The 20,069-nt window shown below is 34.3% G+C and overlaps 1 protein-coding gene across 2 annotated transcripts; it reads right to left on the bottom strand.

Moving 5' to 3' along the window:
* Positions 1-512: 512 nt before the first annotated feature.
* On the bottom strand, positions 513-19,697 carry LOC117341982 (arylsulfatase B-like). Of its 2 annotated transcripts, none has more exons than XM_033903894.1 (15): positions 19,469-19,697; positions 17,867-17,978; positions 17,252-17,303; positions 16,655-16,758; positions 12,908-13,014; positions 12,497-12,573; positions 11,220-11,321; positions 10,512-10,575; positions 10,033-10,130; positions 9,170-9,306; positions 8,484-8,542; positions 7,086-7,209; positions 5,458-5,603; positions 4,247-4,478; positions 513-1,470 (listed from the first exon to the last, which is right to left on the bottom strand). In XM_033903894.1, the coding sequence occupies exons 1-14, from the start codon at positions 19,572-19,574 to the stop codon at positions 4,306-4,308; spliced, it is 1,461 nt and encodes a 486-aa protein (XP_033759785.1). In that variant the 5' UTR covers positions 19,575-19,697; the 3' UTR covers positions 513-1,470; positions 4,247-4,305. The 2 variants fall into 2 exon arrangements, with proteins under 2 accessions (XP_033759785.1, XP_033759786.1); XM_033903895.1 differs by having other exon boundaries at positions 19,441-19,551.
* Positions 19,698-20,069: the final 372 nt, after the last annotated feature.

Below are 20,069 nucleotides of genomic sequence, written 5' to 3'. Positions count from 1 at the left end.
TAGCACATTAAACAGGAGATTTGGCAGAATTAGAGCCAGTTATAAACTTTATTTGGAGCAGCTAAAACTTTGGTATGACAAATAGTTAATGGCTTTTAATACACTTAAAACTGAATCATTATTAATCTCATATATGACCCGACCTCGTGAACATGAATTTCACAAACGCGACTCCGATAGTCGGTTCTCATAAGCAGCAAGGCAATGATATACTAGTAAGTGAGGATGCCAAATGGAGACTCCATATTAATAGTATTGTAAGTAAAACTAAGAAATATTTATCAACTCTTAGAAAACTAAGATATACTTCAAACAGAAAAAAATTCAGAGAAATTGTTTTTGGTGTATGTCCGGCCTCTTCTAGAATATGCATTTGAGGTTTGGGATGATTGCAACAAATGAGATACAGATGCTATTGAAAACACTAGTAAGAATTATTGCTGCTTTGTCCATTTTTACAGGTACAAGTAATAAATAGTGATAATTCCTTTAAAAAAAATCAAACAATTAAGGCTTTTTGTAAACATGTTCAAAACTTTATTGTTGATAACGAAAGATTTACATAAGTACACAGGTCAATATACTTGCTTTAATTAGTATCCATAGTATCATCTACATGTCCGTTATCTTTTACAATGTACATGTATTCTCATTTCACCTACTAGTATCCTTTCTCTCACTCTCTCTTTCCCCTTTCCGTCGTTTTCCCCCTCTTACATGCTCTTTTTCTGTTCTGTTTAATATACTTTCAGAATTATCACATGCTCATTATCATTAGACCATTGCTAAATTTTCATATGTATAAATGTATTATGGAGCAATCTAATTAAAATTAGATGTTCTTATTCCACTCCGTAAACTCCGTTATATATAATACCACTCCGTATACCGTGTTTACGGAGAGTATAACGAACATGGTATTTTAATTAGAATACATCTTAACTGTCACTAATTCCTTTCTGTATACGACATATCATAAACTGGACGAAAGAGATAATAACACTTTCATATACCGGATATTTATACACAAAATGGACTTCGCTCATCATATATAGCGATGTACGTACTTTGGATGTCTTCTTAGCAAAACTTTAACATGAAGCAGCTACGACAGCTTTATTCATTTTTTTTTCAAAAGTTTCAATGTGCAGAGATATCTCTATGAATCGACAAATTGAACAAAGAGACGTCATTAAGATTAATATCTATCACGTGCAGCTGTATACCAATGATATGATTAGTACAGAAATCACCATTAGTGACGATACATTTATATAATTTATACCAATAAACCTAGTGACCAGTGAGTAAAACACTTATTCGTACAGTGGCGAAGACATTGCTAAATCTGTAGCATGTTGTTTCCACCTTTCCTTCTTACGTATTCATGATATTATCATAACCTTATCTTACCAGAACATAAAGCATTACGAATTTAATTTATAAATTTCACCTAAGCATACATTTTTTTAAAAGCCTGAGCGCGCGAAAGATCGGCCGAAGGCCGGTCTTTGCCGAGAGGCTTTTAATCTGTTTTTGCTCCTCTAAAACGGAAGTAACTGTAAACCGGAAATCGCGGTTTCGAGATCTCGCGGGTTTTATGAATAAAAAACATAAATAAACTGATTTCAAAAGCTAAAATCGAGAGAATTCTCATACAATAGATATTTTATTATAAAAGTAAATGTGTAGTTGAAGTTCTATAGTATTTTAGTAGAAATATCTGTCGGGCAGTTGGATTTGGTTCGAGATTAGGCCGGAAATCGACAAGGTGTCATGGTTGCCAAGTGGAAGCAGACGCTCGGCGATAGAGGGGAGAGAGTTTGTTTTGCGGGAACAATTTGAAAGGTAAGTTCGTTTATAAGTGTTTATATCAGCTAATTTTAGCCTCTTATGCAACTTACATCTTTAAATAAGGATATAATGGACTTTTCAGGTAAGATAGAAGACTATTTGTGCTGACTTAAACGTTCATTGATAACGTTTATTGAATGAAGTGATACTGAACCGATCATATTCATGTTTACATACACTTCGGAAGGCTCAGTTGCGGTAATTTGAATATACAATATTAATTGAAATAATAACTGGAAGTCTAGCAAGAAAGTGCTGAGAAAAATATTCATCCAGACTCTTTATCATTCTTTGTTAGATACAATTATTGCTTAAAATTTCTAAAACTTTTTACATTGAAAATTGTCATGTGTGCATCACAGAATATTACTACTGGAGTCAACAGACGACAGTTTCGTTGTTCCAGAAGTTCTTGCTTGTAGTTTTTGTTGCATTTCGGTGTATTGGAGAATGGATATATCTAAATTGGGTATATTCTAGAGCAAATAACTTCTCTTTTGGACGAGAAATCTTGCAAAGATTGCAAATTTTGCTATTATCCTTTCATTTTCCGAAATTTTATCCTCCAGACCCCTGGCCAAAAACATTCTGCTCGCGCCTATGGCGCTCGGATTACCACTAAATCCCCCCCCCCCCCCCCCCCCCCCCCCCCCCCCCTTATCCAGTAGATTAGAATATTGGGTTTATAATACCTAGGGTTGCATCAATTGAAGTACAAAGGTTGACTAATGTAATTATAAACTCACATAGTATTTTTGTAAAGATTGCTGCAGACATCAATAATTGTTTACATAAATATCCAGTTGTTTCTAATAGAGATTTACTTTAATCCATTCTGTAAATAGTTATGATGGATTATACGTATAGATATATATACAATACCTTATACACTTTTTTACCAGTGAGTGTACATGTAGCTATTTGGACTTTATTTCTGTATGCAGATAGTGATAGTACCTTATCAAATGGATTTGTGCGTATGCTGTTAAGGGATATGTAATATTGATCAATCACAATATTGTTGCTAAGGAATATTTGCCTTTATATATATTAGTCCTTTCATAACTATATAGTTTTGACGGATGGTTATAAATTTAGCTAGTGAAAGTTTTATGATTGCAAAAAGAATTTTCGATAGTTTAAATTAAATGGATTGAATCAATGACTTAATGGTTGTGCATAAAATTAGTTTGTGAGGAAAGGAGGAATAATTTATATCTACTTGTGAGAATTGCTCTCCATGAACCACACCATGCAAGAATCCTTGATAATTAATACATGAAAGTAATACATAGTTTAGAACATATATACTTCTAAAGAGAGATAATTTGATGATTGACTTCTTTCACTATATCGATTAGTCATTTTAAAAGGATAATGAATCCAAGAGAAAGTTTGTATCATTTGAAATTAATAGTTTTATCTTTAATTTATAACACACTTATATGCTTGCAAAGTTAAAAATTTAAAACTTGTATTTTGCAGATTCAACAAAAAAAGAAAAGTGACTGTAATTACAGGATGGACATGCACTTAAAGCCACATACCCACAAAGAAACATATACCGGTATATCAATGTTTACATTTTGAGCTTTTTACAGTTTTCAGACTTGATGCATACCTACCAGATTGATGTGAATCAGAAACTGAAAGAAAATGTATATTTATGAAAGTATACGGGGAATTCCAAAAAATGATAACTGTGGCTGCTGGACCAAGTTTCTCTGAAAATTAGCCCCACAATGCAACGGCGGGTTTTACAGTCCATACAAAATGGTGGAACGCCGCAAGCGTGGAACTGCAAAAACGCAGACAGATTCTGCAAAAAAAAAAGACACAAAAGTGTGTGGAATCTGCAAAACCCAAGTATTTTCTTAGGAAAGGAAATGATTCACTGGAACTTTGCTGGTTTGCTTTTGAACATTGTCAACTTTACCGATCTATGATTTTATCAATGTGTTGTTTGCATTTTGCTATATTATAGAATAAAGGATTTAAATGTTAACTATGTTTGTTTATTTTGTTTACCAGTGTATTACGTGAATATTCTGTTAATATGTTTAAATGAAAGCATTATTAGGCTATTTTATACATTGATGTCTCAAGGACTCCCTCGGTCAAGCGTCCAGGCCAGTAGTCATTTTAATGTTAGGAGAGCGTGAATGAGCATCTTGGATTGCCATTAATGCATGTGTGCAACTAGAAGTTTAGGTTGTTCGGGGGTATGTGGCTTTAAAGACGTCCAAGTTAACGTAGGACACTAAAATTTTGAATGGTAAATATCTCTTGAGATTAGTCATTAGTGATGCATAAAACAACTACATGATTTACATGTCTTTGAAGATTTTTTTTTAATGAATCTGTCCAGCAGCTTTGCTGCATTTTCTTGTTTGAAGATATATGCAATACCATAAGATACACCAACAGGTTAACTACCCGTTAAATGTCATTTCAGCACCATCCAGGAGTCCAGAAACCATTGTAGTTCTTTGGGTCAGATGCGGATGTAGCCGGCGGGTAATTCGCCGGAACCATCTGTTTGTGGTATTCCGCCATCTTCTTCCGCAGTTTTCCAACAACATCTGGCAACTTTTGCGATAGGTCGTTATGCTCGTTTGGATCATCTGATAGAAACAAAATGAAAAGTTGGAATAACTGAATTTTTATCTTTTTGTTGTTTTCTGGTACTATTTCTATTGATTTCATATTTTCTATTGCTGTGAAGCAAGAAGTGATGCAACGCTATATGATTTAATAGGAACTAGATAATGATAGTCATAGGATATGGTTAACAATATTGTTTCAGTAAACAGTTATACAGAATAATGCACAAACTCTATCTAAACTATCATTAGGTCTGTTCTGTATACGACTTATTATCAACTGGACGGAGAAGAGAATATATGACACTTCCATACACTGGATATTTACATTGCTTTCGTTATTGGAGTTAGGCGTGATGGAACTTGTTAAATTATGATTGAACTTTCATCGTAAATTTTAATATTTTTATATAATGCGAATACACCATCAGCATGTTTATTTCATAGACATGCTTACATGACAATAACATGAAATAGAGGTTATATTACTCTTATTACTAAGTTCTATATTGTTTACATATTTACGATTCAGTTTGTAAAGTGAATAATACACGGTCTACATTGGCTCTGTGGATGACGGAGAAAACTAGTGATGTTCACATTTAAGCATGTTCAATGAATAGGTATAAAAACTGCATTATACAACGTTTTTGTCCAACTAGGACTGTCATTGATGCTTAGGACAATATGATAGAGTTTAGATTGCCCATGAAAACAAAACACGGTTCAATATATATATAAAAAAAAGATTGAATTAAAAAAGATTGAATTGAAAATATAAAATTGAAATTATTTAGTTTAAACTGTTTGGTTCAAATACACTTACACATGCACACACTATATCACAATACAATTACATCAATCAGTCAGTAGGATTGGAAAACAAGCTATATAATCTTATATTAATTCATCTCATACTCAAACATCAATGAAAGCATGAAGCAATCTATATATCAATCATTTCTAAGTGGTTAATTTCACGAATTAAAGAGAATGTCACCTTTCAGATTAAACAGCTGTGTTGTGTTATCCTGGCTGCCGTCGTAAGGTACCTCTTTGATGTAGTTATCACTTGTGTATGTGGGAGGAGGGTACCAGCCTGGGTACAAACCGGGGTAGCCGACTATTAGCTTGTAATCTCCCACACTGTCGATAGATATGGTCAAGTGAAATGAATCATTTACCTGCTATAATACATATAAGCATGATCGAAGTAGCAAATACGACAAACAACTTCTTAAGATAAATAAGTACATACAAACGGGCGCTGACTTTTTATATTTGCATGCATATATATGAAATTCATACTAGAAAGCCTATAATCAAAACAAAATCATTCCTATTTCTCGGTACATACGATGTATTTTGACCAACCATTTCAAGCAATATCGAATTCATAAAAGGCTTGAGTTAAATATTTTTTCATCTTGTACAGTATTTGTAGTTTTCTTCTTTTACATCTATCAGAAAGAAGCTCTAGACCAGATTCAAAATATAAAAAAAAATTACTACTAGCATATGAAGGTAAACCAGTTATAATACCTGTCGCTTCACGTTGGACCTTTTCCATTAAATTGGATTCTAACACATTACACTCACCCCATAATTCAGAGGCATATTCCAAAACCGGCAAGATAAAAGTTATATATATTTTTAATAGTGCATCACGTTTTAGCATATGTTTTAATTTCCTAAGATCATGTTTTTTAAGAAGAGATGTTGATCTGATTTCAATATGGTCGTCCCATTTACCTTTGAAAGTAACACCCAAGTGTCGATGATAATTACTTCAGTTTAGGAACTCATTATCAAATTTTAATTCTATATCCCCATCTAAATTTTCAGAATTCGAAATAAAAACACTTCTGTTTTACTTGGATTATCATTTATCTCTATGTTCTATGATTTATTGCCCTACCGGTACTCAATTTTGTTTGAATTATGAGTTATGGATCTATAATATTATTTATCTAATACTGTATAATCTATTGTATGGTGTGTGTAATACTATTTATTACAATATTTCTTTATCAATTTGTACGAAACAGGATATTACTGTATATATTAATCTATGATAATTGCAGTTATCTATTATATCACGCTGTGGTTTAATGTATGATTTCTACACTGTATGTCATCGTAAGTATCACTGTAAATAACTTTAATCGTACTATCATATCGCTGCATTGTATCATTGTACTTTATGGTATGCTACGCGCGTTATTATTATCAGATTGTGTGTGTCCGAGTGCATGTGTTTGTGGCTGTGTAAGGGTGTGATCGTGAGCCTGGTTGCATTTTCTTTTCTTTCAATGCTATTTGAGATGTACTTGTTCTATTCTTTGTTTCTGTAGCTCTTCATATTATTAGGGGGGGGGGGGGGGGGGGGGGGGGGTTGAATAAAGCTTTTATACAGTTCACTTAGAGACCACTCATCAATCTATTACTGGTTTTAAACATTTGCCAGCCATAGTAAACAACTTAATTCTCAACCCACTGCCATCAATATAAGAAATAACACATTTTGCTCCTTATAGATCAGGACCCTAAATGTTTTGCAAAAGCAGACTACACAACGATATGACTTCAGTTATCTTCAATGTTTTAGAGTTTAAGATAGAATCTTACCGAATGGCTGCGTGGCCTGTCTCATACGGAGCCAGATCGTCCAGGTTGTAGACGAACTCTGTCCGGCCGGACTGACCACCTGTCCGGATATTGTCCCACTGGTTAATACCATCAATGTTTGTCTCTAAAGTAGCAGAAATATCAATTATCGACAATAGAATAGGCTGTAAATGTGCAATTCTACATGTAAAGTACATAATATATATTCGTTTACATGACAGAAAAATCCTCAAATAGTCTTTACCTTTTTGTTTATTGTTTATAACTACAATTACGTTTTGATGGCATTATTACGTACCAGCTAATAAAACATACAGTAATGTTTTCCAAAGAAAGTTAGTGGTCTCCATAAAGCATATGTCAATTCATAACAACTTTTTAAATGCTAATTATATTATTGTTTTATTATGCATTGTTCTGCGATGTTACAAATGTCGTTTTATGTTATTAACAATGAACTGTCCTTATAAAGAATACGGATGTATATAGAGGTTACACAACGAGTGGTTGTTGGATATGGAATTTATTTCACACGAGTAAGTTATTTATTTTAAAGTTACAAAAGACACGAGCTTTAGCGAGTGTTTTTTGCAACTTTTAAAAAATAACTTACGAGTGTGAAATAAATTCCATATCCAACAATTTCGAGTCGTGTGACCTGTTTCTACCACAATAATATCGGCTTGAATCAAAGGGAAACGTGGCCAAGTATCATTTCGCGTATGCAAATAAAGTGTACCGGTGACGTCCGGGACCCGGTGATGTGACGTCAATAGATTATTGATGATTTCAATTACAATTGCAGCTTGGGTCAAAGTTCAAAGTGTTAGCCAATCGAAATGCGTACAGGGTTTATACCACGTGTGGTATAAACAGATTGTTAATCAACAGATGTAATGATTAACTGATGGTCTGAGAGTTGAATAACACAGGATATTGTGGTAGAAATACTCGTTATGAATGACACAGCTGTATAAGGAGTGTATGCTTGCTTGCAGAGCTGTGTTTTTATAATGGGGAAGAAAGAATCGAGAAGGGAATACTATATTTCGTGCTTTAAAACCCTATGGTATTGTTGCCTAACACCTCATGGAAGTGTTGATTAGCACCCAATGGTATTGTTGCCTAACACCCATGGTAGTATTGCCTAGCACCCAATGGTACATTGCCTAGCATCCGATGGTAGTATTGCCTAGCACCCCGTGGTATTGTTGCCAAGTATCCAATGATGCTATATATTGCTTAGTACCCCATGATATTATTGCCTAAAATTCCATAGTATTATTGCCTGCAAAACTGTGTCATTTATGATAGGAGAGCTATACTTGTTGTACATGACACACCTCTGCAGGAGGAAGTATGTATATATTGTGATTAACACGATTTCTTAGACATTACCGGGTACTCCACCGGCAGCCGCTACTATTGTCGGACTCCAGTCGACGGCGTGAAGCATCCTGTAATCAAAATACCGACACACTGCGATCATAACATCTAATACAGCATGAAACCAACATTAGATATTCCTTTGGTTACCAATGATTTCAATGAGGTAATGACGTCAAAATATTCTTAGATCTTTTCTAAAATAAGTACATTTTAAATAACTGTAAAATTGTATGTTGAAACATAAATTTAAAGATACACTCGTGGAATTATTACCTTGTAGGAATTGATATCCATATCAATTTAAGTAGTGTATTTATTAGTTGACTAAAAGAACCCATGACGTCAACGAAAATAACAACACACGAACAAAATATATATAAAAAAAATGATAGGAGGTAACTATCATATACAAATTTAATACTGTACATACATGCATTTTAGCGGTAATCTTATTTTCGCGGGTTTTTTTTGGGTTGGAAGAATTTTACCTACGTTTTCCTCCGCTAATTGATTATTCCGCTAATCCGTTTTAATTAGCTTTTGCGCTTAAATTTGAATACGCTAAAGAGTATGTGTATAGTATTGTATAACAGAGCAATTGCTTACACGTCAACGTTCTGCAAATTGCAATTGTATCTAGAGAACATTAACAGCGACTACGTTTTACAAAGAACACGATTAAAATCAAATCTTACCCTTTGTATGTATATTTTGTCTTCTTAAGGCCAGCTCCGTGTACGAAAGCCGTCACCCTGGTACCTCCCTCGTATATCGTTATCTTAGAACCCCTTAGTGGGAAGTTGTTTCCAAACATGGTGGGCCAGCCGCCATTCTGAGAGAAAATGGATGTTAAAAGGATCTTAGTTGTACGATATCTGCAAAAAGGTAATGCTGCTTTTACGAAACACTATACAGTACTGTTGTCAGCAAAGGCACTCGCCTCGTATGTCAATACACCTAATACGAAAAAATATTATATATTAGGTGTATTGGCAGACGAGGTGATTTCCTGTGGTTGCTAGAAAGGCAAAGTTACACAACCTAACAATATGACACATTGTATTGCACTTTTAAGAAACATCTTTACATTTACACTATCAATTAAAGAAGCTCGGTATAAGATCAAGTTGATTGCATCATTAGAAATGAATAGAAATATAACAGAATGTAGGAAAGACAAAAATCATTTATAATGACAAATACCGAATCTGTTGGGATAATGTTACATTTGTTACATGATTCCGATCATCGAGACGGTTTTTGAGTATAACACTGATTGGATGGATTTTTCGTTCACTAGATGATACCTTGTTGTCAGATCACACACCCTAGTCATGTATAGTTGAAAGAGTTTATCGTACATATCCATTCTTTGATACTTATTAGAGGCGACTACATCTTAAAGCCACACCCTTCCTCTTCTCTTGCTTTCTTCATAACCCGTTTGGTATTGGATTTGACAGTTCACATTTGTGTTGCAGGTTATTAAAATAATTAGACTTTGAAAAACTTCACTTTAAAAAATCATGTTTGATACATTAACAATAGTTTAACTTACATCTGATGTAAAGACAATAAGTGTATCTTCGTACATGCCATGTGCCTTCAGAGCTTGTGTCACGTTGCCGATGACGTCATCCATCGCTGTTACCATTCCTACATATAAACCATATCCATCATAATGATAAAAATGTGTAGGAAAGGAGTTTTTAAAGGATAATATTTAATTATAATCTTGCAGGAAGCAACGAAGTCCAGAATTTAAATATTTGGTCATAAATGGTGTTAGATAAGATATAACGTTTGAATTAAAGATTATCATTAGGTTTTGATAACTTTTGTATGTTTATAAACATTGCGAGTTATAATGTTGGTTGAAAATACATTAAAACGCAAGACAAAATATAGTTGATCGTTAAAATATTTTCTTAAAATCTTTTATGTCTGCTTTTCAAATAGATACTGAATACTATGAGAATAATGTTTATTTGAGTATCAGATATTTGTTCTCATTTAATTTACAAAAATGTGTCTCACCAGAAAATTTTCGTCTGCCTTCATTGTGTATGTTTTTGTACATATTTTCATACTCAATGGGTACCTGGAATTTTAATTACGTCATCTTTATATCTTCATTAACATAATGTATAAATGATACAATGGGTACCTGGAATATGAATTGCGTCATCATCAAATCCTCATCAAAATAATGTATCATTCGTGTATATAATAAGAACCTGAAATATTAGCGTATCATTACATCAGCACCACGTAATTTCATATTTTTCAATTATATGCTATATTCAGTCTGCGCATGTTGGTGCATTAATTATTCTATAGTCTATATCATATAATAAGATCCTAATTATTTTCTAAGAATAACATTTATAAGAACTTTTTTTATTGCACCTAAATATGCCTTATACATATGTACTTATTCTTTTTCCCCAGTTGTATAAATAACAAAAGTTGACAATTCCACAACAAAATTACCAAACATTTTTCTTCTTCTACTGACTGGTTGTAGCAATATATTAATGCACAGATTGCATGTTAAACAAAGCAAACGTAATATTTATTTTACATATGATCACATAATATGTCTTTCTTGAGAAAATACTATATGTATATGTAAAAAGATCAAAGGTGTAATGATATATATTTACTCTTATTAAGAAACAAATGTACATGTATGATATATTACATTATTACATGTATTAGTAGGGGAAAAGAACATTTGTTTACCTGGATTGGCGAGTGAACGGATTGCAGAGGCATATAGAGGAAAAATGGATTACTCTTATTGTGTTGACTAATCAATTCCAACGCTCGAGCAGTATACTGAAACTGTAAACAAATGTTGATTTAACATCAAAATCAATATAAACATGTTTTTATTGTTGTCGATTTCAAAGGTAATAAAATGAAAATTCAAATTCTTACTGATATTCTTCCTCCAGAAACTTTATTAGACTTTGTATGATGGTGTAGCTGGTCGTAACAATACACAGTAGGAGAAGAAGGTGATTTATTAATCGTGAAGAAATGATATGATACGATTATTTTCAAAGACCCAAACACAATAGAGTAAGAGGTTGCCAGATAAGAATCAATATGGATACTACATCATTATATAAGTATAACATAAACCTCAGTATACACTGTATGTATCACAGTGCGGCGACTACATTTCCCCACATCCCGTTCTTGTTCAGGAAGATACATAAACGAATTCAGCAATAGGATGAATTTATTTTTTGGCGGACGAATACCGTAATTTGCTGTGTATTGCCTGCGCTGTTCAATTGCCTGCGCTGTTCGATTGCCTGCACTATTCAATTGCCTGTATTGTTCAATTGCCTGCACTGTTCAATTGCCTGCACTGTTCAATTGCCCACACAAACTATAACGATGCTTTTATGATTCAAAATCTATACATAGCCCGCTCCGGCACATTGCTTCGCTATCATGGGAAACCCTGGCTGTGTGTGTTTAGCTCCTGTTTTGCCTTGACAATGAACTGCTAAATACGTATTTCTAAATTTCCTTGTTTGTTGTTTTTTCTTAATATGTCCACTCAGGTAAATGTACGATTCTTATTTCAGACATAAACAGCAATGTCATCACCTGATAGTACACCAGGGAAAAACACAAAAAGTTAACATGGATTTGACAAGTATCGTATACTCTGCACAGACATTTTGTAATGTTTCAAATCATAAAGCCTGCAGGCAATACACAATAATTTACGGTATATCCACCCTGATATACTTACAGAAAACGTCCGTACAAAGAATGAGTGCAACATCAGTAGAATGATATATGTACGTGTTTTATTGTTTTTATTATTCGCCAACAATTCGTCTATAACGTAAAATATCTGTAAACGCTAATCATGATTATCTCAGATACTATCCCACTTCTCTCACTTATTAGCTACGATTCACATTTTACTAGTGCGTCAAAACTTTCAGTATTAAAAGGATTGCTATTTTGATATTCAAGTATGCCTTTTATCTTACCGTTGAGTATGTACCTATCCCTCCTTTGTCAGTCTTCATATTGTTCCTGAAGTCGAAGCCCAGTTTTCCATTCCGGACTACAAATTGGTTTTCGTGAATAATATGAGTTAATTAGTTACTGGTAATCGCCTACATGACTTCGCGTATTGCTAGGTTTTGTCTCATCGGTTCGATGATAGTTAGTGGCGGAAAACAATCATCAATATTTCCTTTATTGCGATAATGAGGATGAAAAATAAACAATATTAATTACCTTTTTAGTTACATTTATTGACTTTGAAATTCATATCCATGAAAACGGGACACATGTTATCCACGTGAATATCGTAAATCGTGTGACTTTAAATAGAGAAGGACTGGATGATAGACAATATAACTGTATGTAAACAATGATATTTCATTTTAACTTACCGTTAGTCTTTTTGTAGTAGTCTTCATGACTAGTGTAATACCCATAGAAAGAGTCAAAGCCGCGGTAGGTAGGTGTACATTGCCATTTACAGAACCCAAGGTGCCACCTACAACGGTACAGTCCTATATAAACATGGTGTACAATGATACATGGTAAGGTAGGTAGGTGTACATTGACACCTACAAAAACTTAAAGGCCGGGGACGGGGTATAAAAGGGAGACAACTTGGGAAAATGGAAGGTTATACAAATTTTTGGCAGCCTTCACTTCAGAGAGAGAATTTCCTCAAAATCATGTTTAACAAAAACTTATCTGACATAGATTTTGTTATGGTAACATATTTTTTGTGAGGAATCTGAATATGTATACCATGTTATGCAAGAAAATCTAATTTGTTTGTTTTCTGATTAAATTTGTTTTTCTGTTTCAATTTGCAAACTGTCAATCAAATTTGAATTTGCCAGTTTGCCTACCGGATGTTATTACCGGAAGTTGTGTTGTTGCTAAGGCCCTAGCTACGCAGCATGCTGAGTAAACACATTCTCCTACCTTATCAACATTTTGGCGGCAAAGTCCAGAAATAAGATCCCATAGACACACATACAGGAATTTACATTAATCCAATTAGCAGAGTCATATATAACAAGACATGGCGCTTCCCTTATACACAAGTAAAAGAAAACTTACTCCCAACAATGACCCAAATATTCCATATCATCAGGATTTGGAAACCAGAATCTGACCAGTTTGATAACACAATCTGGCATTATATCCCGCCTATGCCACACAGGTTCCCCTTCCCTTGCATTAATCCCCAATGCCTGCCTCTTCTTTTCCTGATATCGGGGATCTCCCCAGGCTCCTCTGTGATATAACATTGTCCAAAATCGTTTGTAAATTTCTTTCCTGCGAACATTATTTTTCTTGTGTTTTGGATTTGCTGTTAATTCCCACCATTGTTGTTTGTTTTTCTCATTTGTAATACAAGGTCTACATAAACAATACCGACATTCATCCAACTCGTCATCCTGGGGAATAGAAAATCCTGAACTTTCTATACTATTACTTATCACTGTGCTGTCCTGATTAATTTCTTCTGAGTATTCCCAATTTTGCTCTTGAAACAGTTGCCTTATAGCATTTCTTTGGTCCACATTCACAACCAATGTAAGTGTATGTGTGTCCTTCGCGGCCATGCTGGCTAAAATTGGATGATGGGTGGGTATGTGGTGTTGGGGTGGGGGGTAAGAGAGTAACATGAACCTGTGGGAGAGTCATATTGCCCTCTGGGCAGAGAGTGGAATTGCGCAATTTATCAAGATTCCATTGACTAGAAGGGGCAATGCATGGGGAAATAAAACAAAATTAATATCATTTTAGGCCTTTGATTGTAAAATAGATTTTATAAATATATTTTTATTAGGCTTAAAAAAAGTTTCAGTTTCACATTACATGTTTTCTAATAGTATCATGACAAATGAAATATACTATTGAAATGCAACCCCAACAGATCCTCATGTGGTCAAGATTATGTTAGATGATGGAATGCTGTAGAAAATTCCTGGGGAATACCAATTTACTTATGCATCATATTATACTCCATAGTCATTGTAGTATTGGACATACAAATAAAAGTGTTAGAATGGAAAGAGGAAGAAAAAAGCCCCCAAATTTCAGGATAGAAATACCTGGGGATGAAATGTGAAGATCAGAATTTTAGAAAAATTACAAAAAGTGAGAGATAGCCTCTTTAGACAGCTGGGTCATCCAGTTAATAACTGTGATATATTAGAAAGCTTACTGGACAAATATTTCAATGAGAAGAAAGGAAAAAAACCGTGAAATGCCAAACTTGTGTAGCTATAAACAGGCAGAGAAGAAGGATGTTGATGGAAAATTATTTGTGATAGCAGAATCTTCTGTGGCAAAACTTTGTGAAGTAGCCGGGAACCATTCCAAAATTTGTGAGGGATAACTAGTAAACAAAAAAGTAACTCTTAAAGGTCATGCAGCTTCAATTCGACTTTCCTGTACCAAAGACAAACACCATTCTATACTTTGGTCATCTTCTCCGTATTTACCTGTCAACGAATTTCTGGTAAATTATAGAATCTTTCATGGAATTGAATGCAGTGGGATGTTGCCAGTTCAATACAAAAGATTTGCAGAGGGAGCCGGTCTTGGACAAATAACACAGGACAAGAAAAGGAAATATTTCAGCAGTTACAAGGACCATGTCTGTTCAGAATATGAAGAAAGTATCAGTCATGCATTGGATGAAGAGTGCTTCAGCTATGAAGACCAAGATCAAGGGATTGAAATCATGACTGATGCAAGGCACGGCTGGCGTAAAAACGCAAAGGATTCAAGTGTGGTGGCAATAGGGTACAAAACTCACAAAGTTTTGAACCATATTCATGTGACAACAAAGGACGATCCAGTATCTCAAAGACATGAAAAAATTGGAACCCAGATACTGTATGAGAAAATGACAGAAAAGGATGTCACAATAAATATTCATGCCCACGACAGAAATTTATCCATCAACAAACTTGTCAAAGATGCCGGTGTTACAAACCAAAATGACCCGTGGCATGTACTCAAGGCATTAAAAAGGGAATTAAAAGCAGTATCAACTGGCCCAGCTTACAAAAAAGGGAAGTACCACCTACAATGGTACAGTCCTATATAAACATGGTGTACAATGATACATGGTAAGGTAGGTAGGTGTACATTGTCAACTACAAAAACTAAAGTGCGACATACAACGGTACAGTCCTATATAGACATGGTATACAATGATATGGCCCAGCTAGGTAGATGTGCACCGCCATTTACACAAACCAAGATGCCACCTACACCGCATCTTCGCTAGCCAAGGCTTCTGATTACGTTACACTCCACGAACCCTTGGCGAATATAGTCGTGTTCAAACCGTCGCGCCCTGGAATCCCAGGGCAACCAATCAAATCCCGTTTTACATTCAGGCTTGGTTTCGCATTAAACAAAAACTGCGGCACCCAGTACAGAACTACATTGTCGACTATGTCATGGCATTTTACCTAAATACAGAGACGTACAATCATTGGGGAAACATTCACAGTGTTTGATCAATTTATATAAGTCATTGATCACACATCTCATCGAAATTGACACAAGCCTTCATGTATGTCTGTAAACATCACCGATGAAGTACATTGGTAACGCTCATTTTGATTGGTCAAAAATTTCATGAATAAAGGGTGGTAATTTCGAATCTCCGCTAGAGGGCCAGAACTGACGACTATATCCGACAAGGGTTCGTGGAGTGTAACGTAATCAGAAGGCTTGGCTAGCGAAGATGCCTACACCGGTACAGTCCTATATAAACATGGTATACACTGATATGGTCAGGCTAGGTAGGTGTACACCACCATTTACAGAAACCAAGGTGCCACATACAACGGTACAGTCCTATATAAACATGGTATACAATGATATGGCCAAGCTAGGTAGGTGTACACCGCCATTTACAGATACCAAGGTGCCACCTACAATGGTAACATCATGTTTATAGATGACATGTACATTGTTATTTATACAATTCAACATCATGGCAGCCCTGCATTAATGTGTTTAACAAATATGTTTTGATTATAACCACGTGCTCTTCTTTGATTCTTAAGTGTTAACAGGTGTAGGCCTGTTTAGTATAACGCACAATAATTAAGATATACATGTAATGGTTAAACCTCCGTATCACTTACTTTCCTATCATATGTGTTGCATATCCAAGCTTCTTGAGCTGTTGTGGTAGGAAGGTGAGATTTGTTGGCGAACACACCTGTTGATCAGGCCATATCACCAAATGCTGGAACATTAAATAACTGATAATTTCCTAATTAGCATCTCACGTCTCTTGCTTTAATATGCAATACTATTTTACAATTATTTGCCATTGTATCTTATAGCATTATCTTTAATTGCGATATTCATATACTTATTCCGGGATTATTTCTATACCGTTTAACACCTTTATTTAAACAAAGAAGCAAATTTTTAACTATTCGTTAAAATATCACTGTTTCACACGATTATAATCACATAGATTTTGAAGGCGAAAAAATGTGTTGTATTTTTTAATTTTTTATTTTATTATTTTTTTTTATCATTATTCATAAAGATATATACTGCTTTTTCTTGTTTTCATATCTGATATAATTTGTTGTTTTCTCTAGTCGTTAATCTTATCACTGTAGGCCCGGAAGCATTCATGAATGAGAATATTCACTCCCTAATGCCTTTTCATTTATGTTCTATGAAACATTTTCATCGATGTTCTATTTTAATGAAATCTTAATTACCTGTAGTCCTGTTTTGAAAGGGTACATCCCTGTCATAAAAGCGTTTCGGGATCTAAACATAAAATGTCACAAATAAAATATATACATTTTTACAGGACCGATTACAGCCATCTATTTACATTACCGGGAGAAATTGTTATGAAAATACAAAGAATGATGACATGAGGAAGCAATTCATGCGAAGAATTTTTCTAATTTTTGTTTTTGTTTTGATTTTTTTTCTTGTTTCTGTAGCCATGTTGTAGAGGTGGACATACAAAATTGTTTAAGTTACATTAATATTCGTAGTTTTTATTTCACAAAATATAACCATTAGTATACATTGTATACATAAGACATGTTACCTCTACCGATTTCAGCGGTAGTCCACCGCTTTTTACACTGATCTTCCGCCTAACGATCTATTGTTAAAATCTTCCGCTTTATTAATATTTCTACCACAATAAGAAAAATCCTTCCGATTTCGCGGTTATTCCGGTCAATGTATACTAAACATTGACCGACATAACGAAGAAATTGCATCTTGATGTTACATTAAAGAATTAAATCTTTAGAGTTAACTGAATCATTGTTATTATTGTTATTAAAGGAATCACACAGGTGTCGTATACCTACGGTGAACACACAGGCTGTACATATGCCTGATCCAGTATGACTCCCTCCTTCGCCAATGTGTCGATGTTGGGGGTTGATATGTTTTCATTACGGAATCCGACATCATTCCAACCTGGAATGTAGATTGCGACACAAATATATAATACATTTTCATTTATTTATTGCAAAACAGAATAGGCCTTACTTTGATCATTGTTCAATAAATTGGAATAAAACTTTGGCATTTTAGTGCAATTGTAATTGTTTAATATCTAAGACAGAAACATTTCTAATAACCACTTGAAATTTTTATATTTTTACATGCATATATATTAGTATGACAAATGACCTCAGTGATAATTGATATATGAATCTATAAGCTCATATCCTTGACTCAGGATTCAATTTTTCTGAGTTATATTCTAAGCAAGAATAACCTCATGGCGTATATTATACTTTACCACTAAGATTGTCAGATGCTTAGAAGCAACAGTCAGGTGTCTTTTTGGTATTCCATGGTCGTTAAAAATTCTACTATGCTATAAACTCTGCTCAGTTAACGAATGTGTTGACAGAGGATAAATGATATTGTTACCATTTGTCTACAGAATTTAATACAATAACTAATAGTCCACGAACTCTAAATTGTAAATAACAAGACAAACCCTGTGTTAAGTAAACCATACTTCTAAGTCTAAATCGATGGATACACAGCAATGCAAAATCATACTTAATCACAGATAATGTCATGTATTTATTTGTTTATTGAATTCAAATGTTGTTAATTTTGAGAACTTATAATTTGAGTAATTATTAACCATACACACACTAGCCAGTATTGAACTCCATATTGAACATGAGTTAAGGCTATCTGAACGATTCTCAGACATCTACATATGTTTGTATTTGAGAGGGTAATGACTGATATGCTTCATCCACTACCTACTCCTTATAGTCTTAATCGAATATTGCCTAGTGATGTAAATCTCTCAAAAATAGAACCAGGGTAATGATATTAAACCCAGCATAAACGAATTTTACTGGCTATATATACCTTTTGCACATGGAAATAAAGTATGATAAATTACTTATATTTCCTACAATGCCCTCACCCACCCAATTAGTCTTTATCAATATAAGTGATATTTATAAGCAATAACCTGTATCCTAGTCAATACAAATGCATGTTATATACGTGTCATATGACGGACACCTTCAACAACGAGTCTATTCCATTATACATAAGATTGCTTATCGATTTGCCCAGAGCCCGATACACACACATTCAGTGGAACACAAGGGATATAAACATGTGGAAATGCTTTGTCAGGCTATATCAAAATAGAAGACGTCGGCGTGTAGCCAGTGTAGTATATATAACCACTGTATTGAGAAAATAGTGAAATACACAAGCTATTAGATTTTACCTGTATACACTTTATACCTGACCGGAGAATATTAATCATTTTACCTTAATGGGCATGATAAGGTCTTGACCATACATACATTGAGTGATAGTTTACTTTCTATTTGCATTTAAAGTGATGTTGTGGTGCATGTACATCATAGTGATAATATACACATATTAATATTACCTGCTACAAAACGCTGGGTTTTACCTACCGAAGTCGTCTGCTACTATAAATAGTATATGTGGTGATTTGGCATGTACGTGTTGCACGAGAATTATAGAGACAACGAACAGGACGTTTTGTAAACAATTCTTCATCTTCCGGGTCTTCTAAGTGTGTATCACGGGTGTTGATATCGGGTACTCAAGTTGTAATTAAATACCTCATGTGACTTGGTTCGACCTTGCGCATTCACGTATAACGTCTGTATATATAAACATGGATGGTATATTTCAACCTCCTGTATACATATGTATGTCCTTATTATAGAACAGTTCGTATCAGTGTTTTTGGACAGAAATGCCTATTTATATATTTATCCTATTTATATATTTATACATTGGGTGGTACAATCAATATATTTGTGAGTCTGACGTATATATGAAGCCATGCTATGCATTTATTATTGATTAGTTCAGCAGGGCTTATTTTTACATCAGTGCTATACTTCCTCACTAATCTTTAAACCATAGGCTCTAACTATTCCGCAAATTTGGAAAGCAAAACTTATGGCTAGTTTGAGACAATACATTGTCATGGAGATAGGCGAGGCGTGACACAAGTTCCAATGCAATCTGTATTAAAGCAAGAGT

Source organism: Pecten maximus, chromosome 14, assembly GCF_902652985.1.
Source record: "Pecten maximus chromosome 14, xPecMax1.1, whole genome shotgun sequence".
NCBI lineage: Eukaryota > Metazoa > Mollusca > Bivalvia > Pectinida > Pectinidae > Pecten > Pecten maximus.
The sequence above is the reverse complement of the archived record's forward strand: the minus strand, read 5'-3'. Positions and strand labels throughout refer to the sequence as shown.